The sequence below is a fragment of the Biomphalaria glabrata genome, chromosome 5 (genome assembly GCF_947242115.1).
Source record: "Biomphalaria glabrata chromosome 5, xgBioGlab47.1, whole genome shotgun sequence".
NCBI classification, from domain to species: Eukaryota; Metazoa; Mollusca; class Gastropoda; family Planorbidae; genus Biomphalaria; species Biomphalaria glabrata.
Genome location: NC_074715.1, coordinates 26,914,877 through 26,928,951, shown reverse-complemented (window position 1 = coordinate 26,928,951; position 14,075 = coordinate 26,914,877). Strand labels below are relative to the sequence as shown.

The window sequence follows — 14,075 nt, the reverse complement described above, 5'->3', positions numbered from 1 at the left end:
CAAACGATGTACCACACCACATGAGACAACAAACGTTGTACCACACACTATGAGACAACAAACGATGTACCACACACAATGAGACAACAAACGATGTACCACACACAATGAGACAACAAACGATGTACCACACACAATGAGACAACAAACGTTGTACCACACACCATGAGACAACAAACGATGTACCACACACAATGAGACAACAAACGATGTACCACACACAATGAGACAACAAACGATGTACCACACACAATGAGACAACAAACGATGTACCACACCACATGAGACAACAAACGTTGTACCACACACTATGAGACAACAAACGATGGACCACAATACATGAAACAACAAACGATGTACCACACCACATGAAACAACAAACGATGTACCACACCACATGAGACAACAAACGATGTACCACACCACATGAAACAACAAACGATGTACCACACCACATGAGACAACAAACGAAGTACCACACCACATGAGACAACAAACGATGTACCACACACCATGAGACAACAAACGATGTACCACACACAATGAGACAACAAACGATGTACCACACACAATGAGACAACAAACGATGTACCACACCACATGAGACAACAAACGTTGTACCACACACTATGAGACAACAAACGATGTACCACACACAATGAGACAACAAACGATGTACCACACACAATGAGACAACAAACGATGTACCACACACAATGAGACAACAAACGTTGTACCACACACCATGAGACAACAAACGATGTACCACACACAATGAGACAACAAACGATGTACCACACACAATGAGACAACAAACGATGTACCACACACAATGAGACAACAAACGATGTACCACACCACATGAGACAACAAACGTTGTACCACACACTATGAGACAACAAACGATGTACCACAATACATGAAACAACAAACGATGTACCACACCACATGAAACAACAAACGATGTACCACACCACATGAGACAACAAACGATGTACCACACCACATGAAACAACAAACGATGTACCACACCACATGAAACAACAAACGTTGTACCACACACCATGAGACAACAAACGATGTACCACACCACATGAGACAACAAACGATGTACCACACCACATGAAACAACAAACGATGTACCACACCACATGAAACAACAAACGATGTACCACACCACATGAGACAACAAACGATGTACCACACACCATGAGACAACAAACGATGTACCACACACAATGAGACAACAAACGATGTACCACACACAATGAGACAACAAACGATGTACCACACACCATGAGACAACAAACGATGTACCACACACCATGAGACAACAAACGTTGTACCACACACCATGAGACAACAAACGTTGTACCACACCACATGAGACAACAAACGATGTACCACACCACATGAGACAACAAACGATGTACCACACACCATGAGACAACAAACGATGTACCACACACCATGAGACAACAAACGTTGTACCACACACCATGAGACAACAAACGATGTACCACACACCATGAGACAACAAACGATGTACCACACACCATGAGATAACAAACGATGTACCACACACCATGAGACAACAAACGATGTACCACACACCATGAGACAACAAACGATGTACCACACACCATGAGACAACAAAAGTTGTACACACACCATGAGACAACAAACGATGTACCACACCACATGAGACAACAAACGATGTACTACACACCACGATACAACAAACGATGTACCACACACCATGAGACAACAAACGTTGTACCACACACCACGAGACAACAAACGATGTACCACACACCACGAGACAACAAACGATGTACTACACAATACGAGACAACAAACGATGTACCACACAACACGAGATATGAATAGAAAATTGAAATTTGAAGACATTTAAGCTATTCGATCTTGTAATATTTTAGCAGATAGTGGCAAATCTTTGATTTCTGGTTTGTTTTTGAAATCACGAAATAGTTCTTCAGATGCACGTAGGAAGCAGTCTTGACATACTCACCATCTGTAGATGCTTTGCCTTTATTGTTTAATTTCTAGTGGTAAGGCAAAGCTTGCCAGATTAGCATTACTTGTAGATTGCTTCTAAGTTTGAGAAGATTATTCGTTTCTGACTCATTTACTTGAAACAACAAACCATACGTCACAAGCAAAGCACGTGGTGAAGATGCCAATTTTTCTTGCGTCAAACCGAATTAAAACCTACATAGAAACATCGGAAGACGGCGTCATTCGAGAGCTTCTGACGGACTGACAACAGTGACGACGCGTGTGATGGGGAAGGGGTGTGGTGAAAATCGAGTACAAGTGGCTGAGATCGAATCGGAGCTTAATCCTCGTTAAACGATTCAGAACTATTTTTAAAAAAATGTTTCGATAAAATAAATAATATTTGCCAATTGAACTAAAGAGCCGCAGCTTCACATCCAAAGAGCCGCATGTGGCTCGCGAGCCGCATGTTGCCGACCCCTGGACTAAGGGATAGATGAAGGTAAATGTGAAGTTTAATGTGAACTTTGACTTAATTTGTAATACATTTTTTTTTATTTTGACCAAAAATTTTTTTTACATAATTGCATAAATGTGTTAAAATATAGTAAATAGCTATCTCCCATACTAAACAGTCTCACATGTTGTTTTTAGCGGCCCCCGAAAAGGGAAAAGACGCTATTAGTTTTGTGTGAAAAATCAGTCCGTCCGTCCCGTTTAGATCTCGTAAACTATAAAAGACAGTGAAAATCCGACATAATAATATTTTAGTCCATTCAAAGTTCTGATGCAATGGCTACTTTTTTCTTTTCTAAAAGCGAAAAATCAAATTTTTAAAATCACTTATGCAAGCAGTTTTTTCCATAAAAATATACCACTTTTACAATTATTCACTATTAATAGCAACAAATACGGGAGGCTCTTTAGTAGGGGAGATGACAATGTACCATATTTATAACACATTTATGCAAATGGTTTTAGACTTTTTGTTAAAAAATATTTTTTTGTTTACACTTTTATTGCTACGTTCTGTAAGTTCTGTCCTACTAACTACTACATTTACTCAAAATTTATGTTTTGCTTTTTTTTTAAGAGAAAAAAAAAACTATTTAGTAAGCATATAAGTTGGACATAATTTAAAACAACAATTAATAATTAAGTTTTCATGTTATCTCATGAGCTACTCTGCGATAGTAAAAACATAAGACACTTAACTAAAGGAAATTTTATATATTTTTTTTACGGAAATGTTTTTTTTTCTTTTTTTTTTTTTTTAGTATTTGAATAAGAGATTGACCCTTTACAAAAACAATTAGATCAATTAGATATTCATTATAAGACATCAGTTAGTCCAGGTTCGCTTTAACTTCACTTTCCTTATCCTTTGGTCTGCTGGACCGCTGGGGCACCACACAAGATCTGTCAACCTTCTTTCTCCATTCTTTTCTGCCATTTGTCTTTGATAGAATTTAATTCTGATGTTATTTCTGAAAATATTGATACCTGCCTTTTTACCTGCCTGTGTGGACCACTTCGGAGCCTATTTTGAGTTTGTGTTTCCACAAAAACTGTCTTTGTAACCTTGTTTAATTGAGTGATGGGAAAAGGGGGGGGGTGACTTCTTTGCTGGTCACTTTTTTTTTCTTACACACAGCTCCAGTTAAATATGAAATCTTATAAAAATAATTCCACTGAACAATAACAGAGTAGGCCTACAAATAAGGATTGACGAATTGGCTCAGGGTGTCAAAATTCTTTATGTTGAGCACCTAACAACATCTGAATTTTCAATGCAACTGGACAAGTCGCCAGGACAGGAAGGTTTACTTTTAGCTTTTGTAAGCTTTGTAAAGGAAGAAACATTTTGCCAAGCATTGTTATTTGCGAAATGTTTGGAAACCGATACAAAAAGTGTAAGGTTATTTACTGAATTGATAGATTTTCGGATGTTGAAGTTATACCCTTGACTAATACTATTTCTATTGCAAAAAAGATTTTCTTGCATACATAAAACTGAACCGAATGCACTTTTAGTACATCCAGAGGCGGCCTTAGGGGGTGGCTCCGCGCCTTATAGGCCCAACGATTATGGCGATAAAGAAACTTTTGTCACCGTCAGCCCTTCGTACAAATATTCGTGGCCTTGACACTCGCCCAGGGCATTGCGCACTGCTAAGGCCGCCTCTGGTTGTGTCATTTATCGACATCATAATGTCGATAAAAAATCTTTTTTTTTTTGTACTGATAACTAGATTGTCATTTGAGCAGTTTTAAAAAAATCAAAAGGAATGCCTTCGATGCTCAACTTTGTTGCCAAAATGACTAAGACTCTAAATCGTATACTAGTTCCCTCAGAAGTACTTTTTGGTTTTCTAATAGTACATGTTGAGGACAAGTGCTTTCTTGGAGTCAATGCTGGCATTCCTGGAAAGCAAAGACAATTGCAACAGAATTTCATTACATAACAAAATGACACAAACTTAATTGCCAAATTTAACAAAACTAATTTGAAACTACAAGGTGACCTATTAAATGAAATCGAAACTAAAAGCTTAATATCATCATTTATTGCTTAACTTTTGCTTTGCAAACAAAACTGGGGAAGAGGAGAATGTTCCCAGTCTCCAATCTTTTGAAGATGATTTGCTTGCATAATGTTAACATCTAACGGCTGTTCACGAAGACCTGAGCCTAAGATTTGACAGCATTCTTCACTTGGTTGTAACCGACAGGGTGGTGAACTCTTTTGCTAGTGGACAAACTCAGATCCCAAACACAGATGAGTCCATAAAAAGTAACAGCTTATCAAAATATCCAGAAATGAGAAACTTAAACAACAAGGAAATCACAAATTCTGATTAAAAAGAATGATCCCAATTTTATGTCCTGCAATATGAGTTATTGTACGGAAGCTTCTTTCTACTCAATAGATCGATGATTCAGGGAACTCATTTAAAAAAAAAAGCACAAGAAATAAGTGTTTGTCTGGAGTTGGATAAATACAAAATCTCAAGTGAATCTAGCCAAATGTTTTCCTTTCATTCTCAACACAATTAATGAAGGATTTCAATAATTACTTCTTCAAAAAATACAAAGTTTTTTTTTATTTGTAATATTTATAGGACTACAATGCATTTATTAAGTGTTTTTCTTTTAACTCGGGGGGGGGGGGGGGTCTAAAATACGTTCTGACTATAAAAGGGGTCCATGGGTCAAAAACGTTTGGAAACCACTGCTCTAGCGAATTAATTTGTTATTTCTATTTGTCCATTTGTTTATTAAATGTTGGCAGCGAGTTGTATGTTTTCCAAATCTTGATTGCTTAGAATTTGTTGAAATCATTCTTGTGACATGTTGACAAATTGCCTTAGCTTTTTTTATGTAGTCTTTTCTAAATATTGTTTGTTTACCTGTATGTCAGTGTTTTTTTGTTCTTTGAGAATACAATGGTGATCAAAGAGACAGGACAGGTAGGCCCAACATTAGACTAAACAGAACTGTAAAACATAGAAATAAACAAACTGAGTAATCCATGCAGTTACATTTTTTTTTAAAGGCGCTCTAGCCTTGAATAGGAATAAAAATCTGGCTAGCTGTGTTATTTTTAACCCTTATCCACCCTTTCCTATACGACTGTCAGAACTATGGAGGCACCAAAACCCTCCCAAAACTAACAATTTTTAAAAAAAACGGGGGGGGGGGCTAGCAGACGTACAATTTGTTTCGAAAGTATTTTAGATGGTAAAGACTACTTAATATTTATATCATATTCGTATGTTATAGTGTCAAGGGTGGATACAGAACTTTGATTGGGGGGAGGCAATTTTTTAACCTTAACCTTAGCAGACAACAATAACCCTATATTCAAACAACCAGAAGAAAGGCTGATATGAAAATTAAGCCCAGCATGTTTCGCCAAGAGTGTACTTGCAGTCTGGACTGTACAGATTCTCTCCCTGCAGGTCAAATTAACTCAAAGTGAGGGAGCAAGGCAGGGTCGGAAGGCTAAATGGGCATTCGGACCAATGCCCGGTGGGCGTGTACCCAATTGGGCCACCGAAAAGGCCGCATGAATGCCAGTAAAATAAAAATAAAAAAAGATAATCTTCTCTTCAAATGAAACACTTTGAGCGTCGTGAGTAATTTAAAAAAATGTACACTTTAAAACCTAATATTAATCTAAAGCCTTGTCGTAAATAGACTACATCCGTCTAAAGTGCTTCTAGTAGAACGTCACTTCCTAATACACACTCAGCGATAAGCACGAAACGTAGGGCCATTATTTCTGATCGAGATCAACGTTGGTTTGAATCTATTCGGAGGAATCTATACAGAAAGAAACAACATTCCACGTCCGAGAGATGACATGTCCAGTCACATTCGAATTGTTATTGGTTAGGTGGACCTGTCGCAGGATCTTAAGTAGCAGCTACCAAGCCACAAATCATAATTATTATTTTGAACTTTGTAGGAATGTGATAATTGAAATCAAAATGCAAAAGAATCGAAAAGAAGGAGCAGAAAATAAGTAAGATAAAATTTAGAATTTTTATGGTCCAATATAGTGCTAGCATTAATCGTACTCTTTCTTTTTATTAATAGTGTTTTAAAACATAAAAAAAATGTTTTCATTCATATAAAGTTCAACATTTCAGAGCAATATTTACAAAATACTGAATTAAAAATTGTAGATTTATCTTTCAGAAAGATATTTAATTCAAAGAACGTAGGCCTATAAATAACCTCGAGTTTCGTTGACGTTGATTATTGTGTGACAGTTGCGTAGAACATTGGCCTTCCATACTAAAGGTACAGAGTTCGATTCTCTGATGCGGATTTTTTTCTTACATTAAGTTTTTTATTCTTATTTTTAATGTAAAAAATAACTAAACAGTGGAATAGATTTTGTGGTGACCTTTTTGTCGTTTCTCCGTCTACCGCCCCTTTAGCCGCCCGGTTAGCGTCACAACAGAGTCACAGTCTTTCCAATCAGAAGCTTTCCTTAGCCGAAATCAAGATTAAGGTGAGTTTATTGTTTGACGTCGACCATCTATCTTTACTTTGTTATTGTATTACTTGTGTACCTTTCTTAGAGATGTTTTGGACAGCGAGTCGTGTCAAACAATATGACCTTGCCAGCTTTGAATGCCTTGAATTTGAATGTCAAGTACATTTATATGTTAATGTATATGGTAGTAGAATTTCTTTTCAGAATACTAATAATATTCACCATTCCAAGTGTAATACTTTATTCATTTAGTAAGGATGTTTATTGGATAATGTAAAAATCGTCTAATAAATTATTCATATAACAAACTACTTTCGATACATTATTAAACTTTACATAATGCTTTTGAGGACAGATATGATTGGATGCCCATCATATGACATACAATTTATGGGCCGCATTGTGTAGAAATGCCCAAGCCGATTTTGACACCCAGTCCCCCCCCTGGAGCACGGGCTAATTGTAACATAGGAGGAACAATGGAGGAACATGTAACTGTAGCACTCCGGCGTGGGCCTCGTAATTGTGTTCATTTTGTAATGGAAATTCTGATGTACAAAAGGTATTTCATATAACTTTTCTAAACTGTCCTTAGCTTTAAAATATTATTGTAATTATTATTATTATTTTTATTATTATTATTATTATAAAAGAGCGAGTTTTCATTCTCTGGCGAAGCCAGGGTCGAGTTTCGTTAAAGGGAAACAAAATTCATCGTAGTCCCTTTATCAGTTTCCACCGAGGAATTTTCTGGTGATTTGGCAGGTCTGCAGAAGTACCGCCCTCTGACAGGCAACGAGAATGTTCCTAGGAATGCCAAGGGCCTTGAAGGTATCTGTGAGGTCAGTTGTTATTATTCCCTCGGTTGATATGACAATGGGGTATATTGTTATTTTAGATAATTTCCATAAACGCTTAATCTGCAATCCAAGGTTCCCATATTTTCGTTGTTTTTCCAGCTCAGTTTTTTTAAAATTATGAGATAGTGGTACGGCGATGTCAATAATGGTAGCGGCTTTTTCTTTTTTATCGATGAGCAGCAAATCAGGGCGATTAAAATCTACCGTTTTATCTGTCAAAATAGGCCTATACCAGTACAGTAGATGATCCGTAGACTCGAGAACCTCTTGTGGTGAGTATTTATAATATGGAGGAGTATCCTTACCGATCAAATTGTGTGTCAAAGCCAAATGCTGGTGTATTAGCTTTGCAACTTGGTTATGGCGACCTAGGTAGACAGATTCCGATACGGCTGAACATCCCGCCATTATGTGTTCAATTGACTCACCCACATTTCCACATTTTCGGCATTTGTCAACAATATTGAGTTTTAGGATATGTTTCGTAATTTTTTGTTCTAATTACTCTGTCCTGTATTGCTGTGACAAAGCCTTCAGTTTCAGGGTAAAGATGACCTGCTTTTAGCCATGCTAAGGAAGCAGCCTTGTCAATGTTGTCCCCATGTAATAAAGCCGGGAATTTTCCTTGGAGTGTTTTTTCTTCCCATTGGCGAATCTCATATTATTGTTATTTGGAAATGAATTAGATTTTATTCTCTGGCACTGCCAGGGTAGAGTTTCGCCAAAGAGAAACAAAATTCATTGTCCGTTGAGGAATTTTCTGGTGATGTGGCAGGTCTGCAGCAGTACCGCCTTCTGAAAGGCAACGAGAATCGTCTTAGGAATGTTAAGGGTCTTGAAGGTATTTATGAGGTCAGTTGTCATTATTCCCACTGTTCATATGAAATGGGGTATATTGTTTTTGTAGATAACTTCCATAAACGCTTAATCTCCAAACCTAGGATCCCACATTTTCTTTGTTTTTCCATTTCCGTTTTTCTTACATTTGTGAGACAGTGGTACGACGATGCCAATAATGGTAGCGTTTTTTTTTTTTATCACTAAACAGCGGATCAGGGCGTTTAAAATCTACCGTATTGTCAATCAAAAAAGGCCTATCCCAGTACAATAAGTCATCAGTAGACTATCGAATTTCTTAGAGCGAGTATTTGTAATTGGAAGAGATAATCTGTTTTTTTATACTACATGTTAAAGCCCAAGTGTAGAATGTTGATGTATTAATTTTGTAACTTGGTTATGGCGACCTAGGTAGTCTGATAAAAAGAAGAATTTCAGCTAATTGTGTCTTTTAACTATTATCTTTTATTATGAATATGATAACATGTAAAATGTATTATATCATGTGAAATATAGTTTTTTTATTGAATTTTTAGAATGACTCTGGTGAATATAGTATCACGTTGAATCAATGAGACTGCTTTGATATAGTATTTAACTTAATTATCAAATAATCGAATACTCTGTTTAAAAAAATGACATCTATGGAAGGATTCGGGCAAATAACGTTTGGTGCGCTACATCTGTATGGCCTGTGATGTGTGTCTGTATGGCCTGTGATGTGTGTCTGTATGGCCTGTGATGTGTGTCTGTATGGCCTGTGATGTGTGTCTGTATGGCCTGTGATGTGTGTCTGTATGGCCTGTGATGTGTGTCTGTATGGCCTGTGATGTGTGTCTGTATGGCTTGTGATGTGTGTCTGTATGGCCTGTGATGTGTGTCTGTATGGCCTGTGATGTGTGTCTGTATGGCCTGTGATGTGTGTCTGTATGGCTTGTGATGTGTGTCTGTATGGCTTGTGATGTGTGTCTGTATGGCTTGTGATGTGTGTCTATTTGGCCTATGATGTGTGTCTGTATGGCCTGTGATGTGTGACGGTGTACGCACCCACCCCTCTTTTTTCCCCTCCCTGCGGACCAACCGACGTGTACCCAGTTAGTCAGCGGGCTCGCCTAGCTTGATACCACATCTAGATTGAGATCTATCTCTGCCGCGGGACGTCCTCACCAGCCACTTCAAATCACACTTTCATTTATTGTTCTAGTGGTGTAGGCTTGCCTTATTTCTCTGCCAGCGACTCGGAAACTGGGGGTTTAATTTTGGGCATACTAAACAGGATTGTAAGATCAGAAAGAAGTCTTGTTCCCTGAGACCTCTTGGGTGCACATTTCATAATTTCCTTGTCATGTAATTAGTGTGAGTGTAGTCTTTTAGTAAAGAAGTCTTTTAGTTTAGAAATCTTATAGTTTACTAGTATTTTATTTTAGAAATCTTATAGTTCCTAGTATTTTAGTTTAGAAATCTTATAGATTTGTAGTATTTTAGTTTAGAAATCTTATAGTTTACTAGTATTTTAGTTTAGAAATCTTATATAGTTTACTGGCATTTCAGTTTAAAATCTTAAAGTTTGTAGTATATTAGTTTAGAGACCTTATAGTTTATAGTTTTCTAGTATTTTAGTTTAGAAACCTTATAGTTTAATAGTATTTTAGTTTAGAAATTTTATAGTATAGAAATATTTTAGTTTAAAAATCTTATAGTTTGTAGTATTTTAGTTTAGAAATCTTATAGTTTTGTAGTATTTTAGAAATCTTAAAGTTTAATAGCATTTTAGTTTAAAAATCTTATAGAAGTCTTATAATTTTGTAGTATTTAAGTTTGAATGAAAATCTTTTAGTTCAAAATTGTGTCTTCTTAAAACAAGAAATCCACTTGGGACAGAGAGACTTGCTATTCACACTAAAAGGTTGACGTCACGCAAAGCTCATGGTAGGAACTAAAAACACGAATATACAACTTCAAAACTTTAGAAAAGGGAAATAAAACATACATTATATCAAATTGGGTTTTGACAATAGGAAAAATATTTTTGTTATCAATAGCTCGCACATTTATTGAAGAACTAATGGGGGAAAAAAGGACCTGCACTAAAACATTTTGCTTTTAGGAAGATCTTTTCTCAGTGGTATTTCTAATAGACAGCATTCACTGGTTTGAAAAGACCACTCTGTCTTCTAAGTTCAACATATTGAACTCTATATCCACTGTTGTTTATTACAATACATTGCAATTATATGTTTATTGTTCATTACCTTATGAATGTCCCTGGAATTTGTACTTTCGGCATGTTGTGTTTCTCATAAGACATTCTTCAGAAGTGTCTCAACTTTTTGTTCTATTTTCTTATTGCCTTGTTCTATTGTCCTTTTCTCTTGTTTCCCTAGATCTCAGAAAATGTTTTCAAGTTTGGTAACGGAGCTTAGGCTTAGGAAAAAAAAAGCTACGCTTAGTATTTTGAATGTGTTTAGTTTTAGACTAATTTAGCATTGAGAGCTCCAGTACTCTACGTTCGGTTTCGAGATGATTTTGGATTAGATAGAGAGTTAGGCTTAAAATTAGCTTCATGTTGACTGATAATGAGAATGTTATGTTGGAAGTTAGAATCAGTTTAACAGATAGTTGAAGAGTTATGTTATAAGTTAGTTGGGCCTTATCATCCTTACAGATAGTACGAGAATAATGATTATAGTTAGATTGGGAGTAATTACATCGCTGTATATTTTATATTTGGTTTGGCCTTTCTGTCTAAACAATCCTCCCCAAATCCTAGTTCATATAACAGACAAATAATATAATGTCAAGGAAAATTACTATCTCTGTGGCTAACAAATAACAAAAATAAAAAACAAATATAGCGATCTCAAAACAAAAATATGCTATCAATATGCTATCAATATGCTATCAATATGCTATCAATATGCTATCAATATGCTATCAATATGCTATCAATATGAGATCAATGAAGCAACTGACTGGAACGTTATCATCTTGATCTATGTATTTGTCTTTAGAAGAGAATAAAAAATAAAAATTAATTTAATCATAAATAGCCTACTACTTAGAGTACCGGTACTATGAACTATTTACATAGAGCTTCTGTCGCTGTTTGTTGACTGTAGAAAGTTTGACCCGTAAGTTCGCAAAATGTTTCTGCATCTTTTCATTTCTCACTCGATCCTATATGTTGTCGGTAAGATCTAGATCTTTATATAGCGTGCATTTTGTACAACTAAAAATATGTCGTTGTTATTAGTTGTGCACACACACACACACACATGTTTGTTTCATTGGTACTTCAAATAAATGGTGAATAGCTGCATGGATAAGTCGTATGATTAAATATAGACCTTTAGCCTATCTAATTCTATTAAGATTGATAAATATTGTCTTATTTTATAGTCTTGTAATAAATTGGCCTTTGTCTTATTTTCTAAGGATTTATTGTCTTGTATAAATAGGCTATTTAGAAGATTGACGTTCAATTTTTACTGTTACCTCAATGTCTTAAGTCATAATCATTCAACATATTTTTTAACAACACTGTTAGTTGGCCGTAAAACCAACAATTGAATGTGTATCAGACACTGTATATATGACCATTGATTTGATAAATTGATGTCATTTAATTCCCATTAGTGTTTGTGTGTTTGCGTGTGTCACATAGTTTTGCTGTGTTAGAATTAAAATATTTTATATACAAACTTTTGTACTTTATACTTCGATCTAAATACCGGTACAAGAAAGTGTTTACAAACATACTAGAACTAATCAGATGGAATTATTTTTCTCGAGTCTCGAAATACTAAAAATAAAAAAATTAAAATAGAAATAACTCAATCCAAAAAGGATTACTTTAGAACAACACCAATGAAATCTGGCCAACATTCCCAAATCTTGTTTTTTATCTCTTGTTGTGAAAACATCAGCTCACTAATCTATCATTGCAATTTTTTTTTCAGAGCGCCGAAACTAAAGAACAATAACTCTTCGTGGAGCGAGGATTGTAAGACATTAAAAACTGAGACAGATCCACTTCAGGTCTGAAACACAGACATAGGCTTTTGTGTGTGTGTGTGTGTGTGCGCCTTGACTGCTGCTTGTGGTCGATTCCAATTGACATAGGAGTTAAATTCCCCGCGCTGGTAAGAGGGGGGTCTGAAATGTAGTGATCTAGATCTAGATTTCAAGGCGACGTGTCTTCACATTACTCTCAAAGCCCTTTGGCTCACTTGAAACTAAGACCTTATGAAAACGTCAACTTCGCTGAGCCTTAAGTGTTAGAGATTATGACATCTTCACATATTTAATGACATATCAACTCGCGATTAGTGATGGCTGAAGATAAAACAAGAAAATGTCAAAAAAAGAAGTGCAAGGAAAGAGCTGGATAAGGCAAGGTGCGACCAGAACCGTGACATAGAGCAACAAAAATAGTTCATCAAGTTTCCCCCACCCCCATCACTTTAGGGCTCCTATAAATCTGTTAAAACCTCAATGCCAGAGATCTACATCTACCTAGCCATTACCTGAACAAGAAATCTGTGTTACAATTTCAAGGCAAAAAGCCTCCCACGTCTCCCCCTCTCCCTTTCATAAGTAGCACAAGTTGTCAAGGGGGAAAAAAAGTTATGCCATGATTGTCCTGAAATGTAGGAAACTGAGGAATGGTGACCTGGAGACACTGCAGTATGAATGACTAACATGCTTTGGTTGAGTGCAGTCTTATACCAGCTGATAGTCTACGAATGTTTAGTCCGCACCGTCAGAGCTGGAGCTAGAGTCAAAAGAAGTGAGTATCATTCAGTTTCTTTATTTCTGAGATACTGGACGTTTTTGTTGTCCTTTAACTTGACCTAGGACAGGGTGGGGCTTTGATTTTTTTTTTAGCCGCCCTTTCCCATAGTACGTTAGATGGACAGCCCAAGTGAACATTTTCAGTGCCAGGGTGAGTGCAGTGTTTCACAGGACTACGTAAAACTTGGTGTGATCTGCTAATCTAACGCAGATTAAAACAGTTGTTCGCCGGGAAATATTTAATCTTTTACAATTCAATTAGCAACTTCGTGAAAACAAAACACCCTGGATGGATTCTGGCTAGGTAGACGCGATTCTCGAAAAAGACTCTAACGATTTCCCTAGAAATTTGACAGTTGCAGTATATCGTTGGGAAAAGAATTTCTAGCATTTTTGGCTACAATGGGTGTCACACCATAGTTTGACCGTTAAAATTTTTCAAAGAAAAAAACAGATAAATTTAAATTTGGGTACAGAAGGAGAAAATATTTTTCTTTTAATGACTATTCGTTTTCGAGGTATTTTTCGCAATTTGAAGATTTTAATAAATTAATATT

At 36.2% G+C, this 14,075-nt stretch overlaps 1 protein-coding gene across 8 annotated transcripts in view; it reads left to right on the top strand.

Moving 5' to 3' along the window:
• Positions 1-9,826: 9,826 nt before the first annotated feature.
• Positions 9,827-14,075, top strand: part of LOC106061550 (R-spondin-2-like) — a 31,912-nt gene continuing 27,663 nt past the window's right edge. The window contains exons 1-3 of one of the 8 annotated variants that reach the window (XM_013219732.2): positions 9,830-10,080; positions 10,589-10,653; positions 12,684-13,513. In XM_013219732.2, the coding sequence (XP_013075186.2) occupies positions 13,417-13,513 (97 nt within the window). In that variant the 5' untranslated portion in view covers positions 9,830-10,080; positions 10,589-10,653; positions 12,684-13,416. Of the gene's footprint in view, positions 10,081-10,561; positions 10,654-12,683; positions 13,514-14,075 lie in introns of all 8 variants that reach the window. The other 7 variants (XM_013219739.2, XM_056030037.1, XM_013219760.2 and 4 more) reach the window with 7 other exon arrangements.